At 33.6% G+C, this 9,293-nt stretch overlaps 2 protein-coding genes across 3 annotated transcripts; one reads left to right on the forward strand and one right to left on the reverse strand.

Moving 5' to 3' along the window:
- The first annotated feature begins 369 nt into the window (after nt 1-369).
- On the forward strand, nt 370-4,023 carry LOC133032399 (dolichyl-diphosphooligosaccharide--protein glycosyltransferase subunit 1A). Its single transcript, XM_061106329.1, has 10 exons — nt 370-885; nt 972-1,016; nt 1,136-1,770; nt 1,853-2,000; nt 2,077-2,253; nt 2,436-2,504; nt 2,642-2,731; nt 2,986-3,144; nt 3,230-3,454; nt 3,583-4,023. The coding sequence occupies exons 1-10, from the start codon at nt 760-762 to the stop codon at nt 3,772-3,774; spliced, it is 1,866 nt and encodes a 621-aa protein (XP_060962312.1). The 5' UTR covers nt 370-759; the 3' UTR covers nt 3,775-4,023.
- Nucleotides 4,024-4,144: 121 nt separating this feature from the next.
- On the reverse strand, nt 4,145-5,674 carry LOC133032400 (peptidyl-prolyl cis-trans isomerase FKBP18, chloroplastic). 2 transcript variants are annotated; one of them, XM_061106331.1, is made up of 6 exons: nt 5,325-5,674; nt 5,172-5,245; nt 4,974-5,060; nt 4,648-4,861; nt 4,473-4,532; nt 4,145-4,392 (listed from the first exon to the last, which is right to left on the reverse strand). In XM_061106331.1, the coding sequence occupies exons 1-5, from the start codon at nt 5,584-5,586 to the stop codon at nt 4,492-4,494; spliced, it is 678 nt and encodes a 225-aa protein (XP_060962314.1). In that variant the 5' UTR covers nt 5,587-5,674; the 3' UTR covers nt 4,145-4,392; nt 4,473-4,491. The 2 variants fall into 2 exon arrangements, with proteins under 2 accessions (XP_060962314.1, XP_060962313.1); XM_061106330.1 differs by having other exon boundaries at nt 4,712-4,861; nt 5,325-5,672.
- Nucleotides 5,675-9,293: the final 3,619 nt, after the last annotated feature.

Consider the following 9,293-nt stretch of genomic DNA (forward strand, 5'->3'; position numbering starts at 1 on the left):
GATTTTTAACGCAAGAACGATATTTAACAATTCATTTGCGATGGGTTACGATAAAATTTGATAAAAATTTTGGTAATACAAAACTTTTCACTTAAATATCAGTTTAAAGTGATTTTCTTTTCGTTTTAATTTTTATTTGTACATTTTCTTCTTCGAGATATACACGTCGAGAATAAATAGGTCCTTAAATTTTAGTGTGATTTTAATTTATTATTGAACCCTTAAACATTGAAATGAATCTACACACTCTCTCATTAATTAAAATTTATTGTTGTACACTCCAAATTTGGACTTTAACACATTCTAAACATGTGGATCTAAGAAAATTACCTTCGAATAGAAATGGGGCGTGTAACGGACAAGGTGAGTGAGGACTGAGGAGGAAGAGAGAGTGGGACTATGGGAGAGGGAGAGAGATCAAGCCATGGAGTGAGAGAAAAAGAGAGGGAGAAATTAGAGAGAATGAGTGAACATTGGTTGAGCTAGAACCAAAACCAGAACAAGAAAAATAATCAAATTTAGAAAATATTTTTTAAACAAGTGAGTGAGAAACTAGATGTGTCATTTCTTTTTGGGGAGGGGGCATCAAAACTAAACGACATGTCGTTTACTCCACTATCGATTGGAACGACGTCGTAATAACACAATAGACAAAACAAAACCTCGACAAATCCCAAGTCTTTGAAAGTGAAGTAATCGTAGTTCGTAGATTCATCATTGGTTGGTTGAAGCCGTGGCTTCACTGATAATTGAGCGGTCATGAAGATTCATAGGCAGGGAATGGGTTTGAGGTTAGATCTGCTCGTGTTTATGTTTGTTGTTTCAATCTCCTTTCTTTGTCGGACTGTACTCTCCGATCTCGTTCTCTCCAAGGTTGACCGACGGGTAAGTCTACGGTTTTGTTTTAGATCTATGGATACGAGCTTGTAATGTTTGTTTACTTTCTTCATTTTTATTTTGTTGGGTCGCAGGCAGATTTGAGATCGCAAATCGTTCGTGTAATTTCCACACTCAAGGTAGTACTCTTTTTTAGTTACTGTTTGTAATGTTAAACCTTGACCTGCTAGCTAAAATGGATGCTGACCCAAAATCTGAAATGGGATTTTTGAATATGATTTGAACTTGAGCTTGGCAGGTGGAGAATGGAGGGTCCAATTTGGTTTCGGAGGTTCTGTTGGCTTTCCCTGATAAACAGGTTAAATATTTGGCTTATTTGGGTGCCACCAGTAATGGTGGGAAGGGAAAAGCAAAAGATTTCACTAATAGTTTACCTGTCCAAGTTGCCCACCCTAAAGACATGCCTTCATCCTTAACATTTTATTCGGTGACTCTACCAAAGGGACTGGCTAAAGGGGAAAGCTTTACTCTTGATGTACTGGCTGCTTACACTCATGCCTTGCAGCCATTTCCTGAGAAAATTTCTCAGGCTGAGATACAGCTCCTAGTCTTCCAAGATAGCTCATACTTTCTCTCTCCTTATGCTGTCAAGTTTCAATCACTCAGTGTTAAATTACCTGATGCTAGAATTGAATCGTATACAAAATTAGATAATACCAAGATTCATGGCTCAGAGATTAAGTATGGCCCCTATGAGAATCTTCCCCCCTTCTCGTACTCTCCTATTGTTGTTCATTTCGAGAACAAGCAACCCTTTGCTGTTGCTCGTGAGTTGGTGCGAGAGCTAGAGATTTCACACTGGGGTAATGTTCAGGTGACTGAGCATTACAATCTTAACCATGGAGGTGCCCAACTCAAGGGGGAATTTTCTAGGTCAGACAAAATGTTTTCTTGTAGTGATTGCACTGCTGGTCTTGGGATTTGATCTAACATCTCCTTATCTTTTTTGTTGCAGGCTTGATTACCAATCCCGACCTCATGTGAGAGGTGCATCTGCATTTAGGCATCTTGTTGCAAAATTGCCTCCGAGAACTCGCTCTGTTTATTATAGAGATGAGATTGGGAATATTTCAACTTCTCATTTATGGGGTGATTCCAAAAAGGTAGATAGTTATTCTAAATAGGAATTGATTTTATGGGGTTTTCATACAATCTTACTCAATTCTTTCCATAATTCAGACGGAACTAGAAATCGAGCCTAGGTATCCATTGTTTGGTGGTTGGAGAACTGCTTTTACCATTGGATATGGCTTGCCGCTTCATGACTTCTTATTTGAGTCACAGGGAAAACGCTTTCTTAACTTCACTTTCGGTTCCCCCATTAACGACCTTGTCATTGATACTCTCATTGTGAAGGTTAGTGAAATGAAGACAGTTTGATTAATTGTGTATTCTCAAATAACATAAGAAGGTGTTAGATCAGAATAGTGAATAGAATGTAAAGCATACTTTACCTTTGAATCTGGTACTATGATGTCATATGTAAATAATTTGATTAGCATGATAATAGGTTTCTATGTTTGTGACTGGAACTACAGGTTGTTTTACCCGAGGGCTCTGCGGATATCTCTGTGTCTACACCATTTCCTGTAAAACAATCACAAGAGGTATTACCAGACTATCTTTGGTTATCATTCTATATTTTCCTCTCATCACCTGTTGAATGTTGATATTATAATTTGGATGTGTTTATTTTCTATCAAGTGAATGACGCTGTTATTGTCGTGTTTATTATTCACCGCAGACAAAGATCTCCCACTTGGATATTGCTGGTAGACCTGTGGTTGTACTGCAAAAAACCAATGTTGTGCCCGAGCATAATCAGTATTTCCAGGTAATAATACTGCTATACGTATAGAGTTGCAGGGCATGTGACTCAGAATTTCATGAAACTTACTGAAATAAGGAAAATTTTCTTTGTATAAGGTGTATCAAACTAGTAAAGAAATTTATTTATACTCCACATGGCTCATCTATGATAGCGGATAGTCTGATATGAAAATAATTGTTCATATTTTCTTCGACTACTCAAGAGAGCATAGGTAAGCTTGTGTGACTTCAACATTATATTGCACTTTGTTTTTGCAGGTCTATTACAAGTTCAACAGTTTTGCCATGCTTAGGGAACCACTTATGTTGATTTCTGGTTTTCTTTTCCTATTTCTTACCGGTATTGTGTATATACACGCGGACATGTCAATCTCAAAGTCATCTCCTTCTTATCTAGCTAAACTTCAGTGGGATGAGGTGAGCGGTTGTTCCACTCAATATCTACTTAATAGTTTGTGTTAATTATCAGAAAAGTGCCAATTATGTGGGTGTGTTGTTTTAGGTGCGAGCTGCAGTTCAGCAGGTCCAAAATATTATCAGTCGTTGCATAACACTTCACGATAAACTGGAAGCATCATTACACGATCTTGCAAGGACTGGAGATATCCAAGCCTGCAAAGCAGCTCGAAAAGCTGCTGATGGTTCGTTGAAAGAGCTCACAAAAGAACTGAAGCCATTGTTGGCATCTCTACAATCGTCACAGCAAGCTGCTCAAATATTGCCCAAGGTTTGCTTACTTTGTCTTCCATTGACTTCGAGTCGAGTTTTCGTTCTCATTGTTCAATATGCATATACCCTTTGCTTCTAGCACCTGACTTTCTAATCGTGGTTGGTTTTTAAATTTGGTTTAAATAGGTCGAGGATCTGATTGTCAAGGAGAAAGATTTACAAGAGAGATTGTTGGCAAAACACTCAACAGTTGTGGACTGCTATGAGAAAAAAATTGGAGGAAAGGAAATTGAGAACCGGGTTGCTCTACATCAGCAGAAAATCAGTGTGTTGTGGCAGGAAGTTGACGATCTGCTGGACTTTATCGATGAGATATAAGAATTCAACGCAGAGAGGACAGTCCCTTACAATTAAAGAAAAAGTGTGTGTTAACTTGTGACATCCTCAAATATATCAGATAGGTTTTCAAATGGCAAGAACTAATTTCAGTTTGAGTTTTTATTAATGTCTTCAGAGAACTGCTGAGTTTTTTCTAAGCTCTCTTTCTGTTCTCTTTAGGATTTTAGAAAGAGAAGAATGCTACTCTGTTGAACAAAACAATCTATAATCTAATTTATATTTTACGAACATGATGGAGTTGATTTTTATCAGCAATTTATAAAATAATTACTTCCAACCATAAAAACTTGCACAAAAATCAGCAAATTTGCTCTTTACAAAGAATATGAAGAAAGAAAGAAAAAACTCATGGCACAAATAGGTATCACTTTCAATTGATCTTTACAATAAAATTTTGCCAACATACCCCATACGTTTTATGGTAAAGTTTTCTCCATGTTTCAGTTAAATTTGCATTTCTATAAGATTGAAGAGAGAAAGAACAAAATGAAAAGAACTAAACTCATGACATAGATACAGAGACAGTGATCACTTTCAGTTGTTTTGGGATGGGTTCACTTGTAGAAGCTCAATGTTTAGTTCAAAAGTAGCTCCAGGCTGCAAAAAAACAAATGTAAGTCACCATTCAATTCAAGTGAATTAATAGAGATACAGAAATGAAACAATAGGGAGCTTACAGGGATCTCATTACTCCCTTTATTGCCATAGCCAAGCTCCGGCGGAACTATCACAGCTCGCTGTGCAAGAAAGACACATACGAACAAAGGAGCACCGATTATGAAGGAAGAAGAGAAGAGAAGAGAAGAGAAGAGAAGGTCGTAAGAATAAGGAATGCTTAAGAGGAGACATTACCGGTGTAGCTTAAGGCTACAGCAGGTGTTGCCCCATAGTGATAAACAAATATTTGGTAGCTAACCTTGCCTCCTACTTTCATTCCTTGTGTGATTGAGTACAATGCTGGTGGAGGCTTAGGTGAAGCCTGTGCTGAAAATAGACCATTTGGATTATCAACAAAATTACGCTTCCTCTCTTTCCCTGGTGGATCTCCTACTTTGAACTCGTATGGCTAATTTTGCATATTACCACCAACCAATTAGTCTTATTAAACAAATGAACTCAAAAATGATATTTAAAACGAAAGTAGTAAATACCAAAATGAGAGATTATAGATAGATAACCTGAGCAATAGCACGATTCCCAGCCAAGAGTTTAGATTCTCGACTTGACAAAGCAGTAATCCCACGATACAAGCAGTCAAAATGAACCTAATAATCAACAAAGATCAAAGCTTTATCAAATTATATTTTCAATAACCCTTTCCCCTCCAAAATATAATAATAATAACAAAAAAAAAATCATTATTCATATATGTGAACCTGAACAGTTGATCCCTTCTCAGCAATTGGACCCTTTCCCTCAACCACATCATAATATTTCAATCCATTATCACCTTAAAATTCAAATCTTTAATCAAAATCAAGTACTATTAAGATAGTAAAGAAAGAAAGGGGGGTTACTTGTAGTAGTACTTGTTTGGTAATCTTCAGGAGGAATGATCTTCCTGCTACGTCTCTCTCTGGCATCAGCTCCTCCCATTGGAAGGGTCAAAGAAAAGACTGAAGACATTCCAAGAATGGCACATCTTCTGGAAATAGAAATGGGTATGGGTATGGCTGTTGTTGAAACCACAACATGTTTTGGTTCCTCGCATTCAAAATTACCACAATTAAGCTTCACTATCCTTTGATGCAGGCATCTTAGTGAAGAACAAGAAGTAGCAGCAGCAGCCATGGGCGTTGGAAGTTGGAACACTAGAACAAACACGGCAGAGCAGACTTTGAGGTATTTATATCCCTATCCATATATATTACAATTTTCTAACGACTTACCAAATTACATGTTTATATATATAAATATATATTTATATATATATATATATATAAATATATATACTAGTAGAATGCCACGTGCGAGGCACGTATATTAATTTTTATGCTAGGTGTGTCTTGCTTTATTTAAAAACAATACAATAAATAATTAAAGAAAAAATATTATTAATTATTGTTTCAGATTATTAATATGTATATTCAATTAATGTAAATAATGTTGTTAATAATTAAAAGTAAATACTGGATACAATATATGAATGTTAATAAGCAGTTTGTTTTAAATTAATCCAAAATTAAACCAAAAATTAATGTTCAAAAAATAAAACATACAATTTAAATTTGAGTTAAATAAAAAAAATATTAAAATTTAATTTCTAAATTGTTGATAGGTGAAGATAACACATGTGTAAAAGTTGCAAAAAAGAAAAATAAGGATACTCTTAATGGTTGGATTTTAATTTTCTTTTGCGAGACAACAGTCTAATATTTGTATTTTGTACTTTTCATTCTAGCTGAATCTGCTCGATAAAGTTATTATTTTTCATGTAAGATGGTAAGATATAGTGTCAATAATTAATTTAATAAATAAAATCTACTTATGATACTCAAGTACATTTATTTATTTATTTAAAACTATATCTATGGAATTTTTCAAATCGAATTGGTGGCAGGGAGTATTGATGAAATAAAGGAAGAGGAAGAAGAATCGCAACAGATGAATTGTTGTCATAGAACAAAATAATAGCAATGTTCTATTTCTATATTAGTAAATAAAAAAAATACACAAAATAATACTTACAATTTAGAAAACAAATGACCTCTTCTAATGGGTAACTTTTGGTCACCTATAATAGATTAGAAGGAGAGTCTCATGTGTTTAGTAATTAGTTTATTTTTACATTTTGTTTTAAATCAAGATATTTTTAATTAGTATATTTTTAAAAAGTGACCCATAAATTTCTCATAAATTATTTTATTTTTAAAAATAAACTATTTTATTTTTAATATAAATAAAAAGTCACCCATAAATTTTTCATAAACCAAGAATTTTATTATATAGACACACTTTATATAGAATAGATATATATATATTTCCCAAATAAATACTTAATTTTAACTTAAAGAGCAAATAAATATTTAACTATAATTTTTGACGATATTTTTATTACTTAATTGTTAAATATTAAGTTATTATCCACTTGTTATTTTCTTATTAGTATAATTAAATTAATTTTTTTAAAAAAATAAAAATTTAATAACTTAGACTAATCAAAAATTATCATATGATAATTTACTTAACACTAAACAACTAGGTACTTACAAAAGTTCCAGAATCATAACTTAAATATTATTAGCGCTAAAATTTGAAGTTAGGTATTTATTTACAACTGAGAGTTAAACTTAAGTATTTATTATGCTGCAAATTACTCTTTTAATAACTTACCAAATATATATATATATATATATAAATGTATAAAATGTGTATTATTAGAAAAATTTGAGATTTTATGCTTAATTTTATTATCTAATTAAAAGAAATCCTTCATTTTTGCATTATATGATGAAGGTTGTTCTATCAGGTTAAGACAAAAAAAAAAAAAAATTGAGTTTGAGTTAGAGAGAGTGGGATAAAAGTAATGCTAAATATAAACATATTTTTGGTAGGGCTGAACATCGGGCAAATTGATCGAGTTTCGGATTCGCAGGTTTCGGGCCTAAAAAATAAAACCCGAACCCGCACGTTCAAATAATTTGGGTTCGCGGGTCTACGAGTTCAGATTGACCGAGTTGGCTGGGTCAATGGGTTGACTTGGTCAACTCTCGGTCAACGAGAGTTATCACCCAAATTCTTTAGAGTAAGAAAAACATTTCAAATCTAAAGTAGAAACGTAAATCCAATAATTTAAAACTAAATAAATCATTCATCAAATTTATGTTTATTGTTCATAAAAATCATAAATGATGAACATGATAATAAAAACTAAAAGTATCAAAATAAATTGTGACTAAAAATTTAAGTTTATACTCCATAGTCCAACCATACATTCCGTATTAGTTATTGTCTGTTGACCAAAAGTCAATCACCCACTTATTTTGATGATAAACAAATATTTGATTATTATTTGTTACTAATCTTTTCTTGGCCATTTTGCAAGCAAATTCACAAAGTATCGATATTTGCTCGGTAAAGTCAAACATAATTAAAGAAGTGGATTCAACAAGTATATCAGCTACTTCATACTTCATAAGATCAAAAGTTTTATCAAGAGATCAAAAATTCAAGACCCTATCCAAAAGAGGACTTCAAAAACTAAAAGTCAAAGTCAACCCGAAAGTCAAAGTCAAAGTCAACTCTCGGGAAAAAGTCAACTTTGGATCAAAACATGCAAATCAAGTTAGGAAGCTCATCTACATCAAGACTACAAACAATCAAATGGTATAAATTTATTTTAGTCTTGTTAAAGTGATTTGCATAGTATACTAGGGTTTATAAGTACAAGTTTTGGCCCACTCACTAACTTGTGCAACAAGTTCTCACTCTATAGTCCAAAATTTTTTTTGATCGAATTTCTAAATCACATTTTGTTTAACTAAGAGAACAAAATTGGAATTTTTGAAATCGGATAATCGAGTAAAGAGTTATGCGCGTTTTAGTGCCGAAAAATGCAAGTTTTGAACCTGCCTGATTTTCGGCCTACCTATTGAAAATAGGTAGTCCGTTTTTCACAGATAGGTAGTCCGTTTTAAAATAGGTAGTCCGTTTTTCCCAGGATTCTTTTTGAAAATTGTGCTAACGGCTATAAACGGCTAGTTTTTGTTCCTACACTATATAAACTTGTTTTTCACTCAAAAATCAAGGTTGGTTGAGCTTCTATTCATCATATAACATCATTCTAAGTGTTCTAAACTAAAGAGTTATCATCTTTTCATAAACACACCAACCACACACACTTGAGCCAAACTTGTTCTTATCTTCTCTAGTGTGCTTGCAATTCTCTCTAGGGTTTTACATTGTTTTCCATCTTATTATAGAGAGTTTGCTTTGTATTTCAAAATTACATATTCATTGTATTGAGAGGTGAGGTTGGCACCGGTAGAAAAACAACTCGGTTGTAGGTGAGGTTGACACCGGTTTTGTAAACAACCCAAGAAAAGTGAGATTGGCACTTCAATAATCCGGCGAGGTTAATAGTCCTTGGAAGAAAACTATTGTGAGAGGTTTGGGAAAAACCTTGGTGAAAAATTCCCCGGTTGTAAGGGTTAGTCAAGCCCGTTAACTTGGCTCGATATTGGAACTCAAAGCTAGGTCCATAGCTTTGAAGACCAAGGACGTAGGTGGCACAGTTCTACCGAACCTTGTAAAAATCGAGAGTTTGAATTTTCTAATCCTTAAACTCTTTACTTTACAAGTTTGATTATTTGTCATAATATATTGCTTGCCATATTACTTGCTTTTATTTGATTAAGTGGCTAATTGCTTAATTTTGTGTTAAAAGTTTTGATTTACCGAAATTAGTATAAATTTCCAATTCACCCCCCCTCTTGGAAACATATCTTGGGCTAACAATTGGTATCAAAGCAAGGGCTCAAATAATTTGATTAGATTTC

This window comes from Cannabis sativa, chromosome X (genome assembly GCF_029168945.1).
Source record: "Cannabis sativa cultivar Pink pepper isolate KNU-18-1 chromosome X, ASM2916894v1, whole genome shotgun sequence".
Lineage (NCBI taxonomy): Eukaryota > Viridiplantae > Streptophyta > Magnoliopsida > Rosales > Cannabaceae > Cannabis > Cannabis sativa.

What these genes read in the sequence shown, in the direction of transcription:
- LOC133032399 (XM_061106329.1), top strand. Translation starts at nt 760, where the DNA reads ATGAAGATTCATAGGCAGGGAATGGGTTTGAGGTTAGATCTGCTCGTG. An exon ending in TCTCCAAGGTTGACCGACGG is followed by an intron (nt 886 to 971) that starts GTAAGTCTACGG and finishes GTTGGGTCGCAG; the next exon opens with GCAGATTTGAGATCGCAAAT. An exon ending in GTGTAATTTCCACACTCAAG is followed by an intron (nt 1,017 to 1,135) that starts GTAGTACTCTTT and finishes TGAGCTTGGCAG; the next exon opens with GTGGAGAATGGAGGGTCCAA.
- LOC133032400 (XM_061106330.1), bottom strand. Translation starts at nt 5,586, where the DNA reads ATGGCTGCTGCTGCTACTTCTTGTTCTTCACTAAGATGCCTGCATCAA. An exon ending in AGAAGGGATCAACTGTTCAG is followed by an intron (nt 5,061 to 5,171) that starts GTTCACATATAT and finishes GTTGATTATTAG; the next exon opens with GTTCATTTTGACTGCTTGTA. An exon ending in AAGGGAGTAATGAGATCCCT is followed by an intron (nt 4,393 to 4,472) that starts GTAAGCTCCCTA and finishes GTTTTTTTGCAG; the next exon opens with CCTGGAGCTACTTTTGAACT.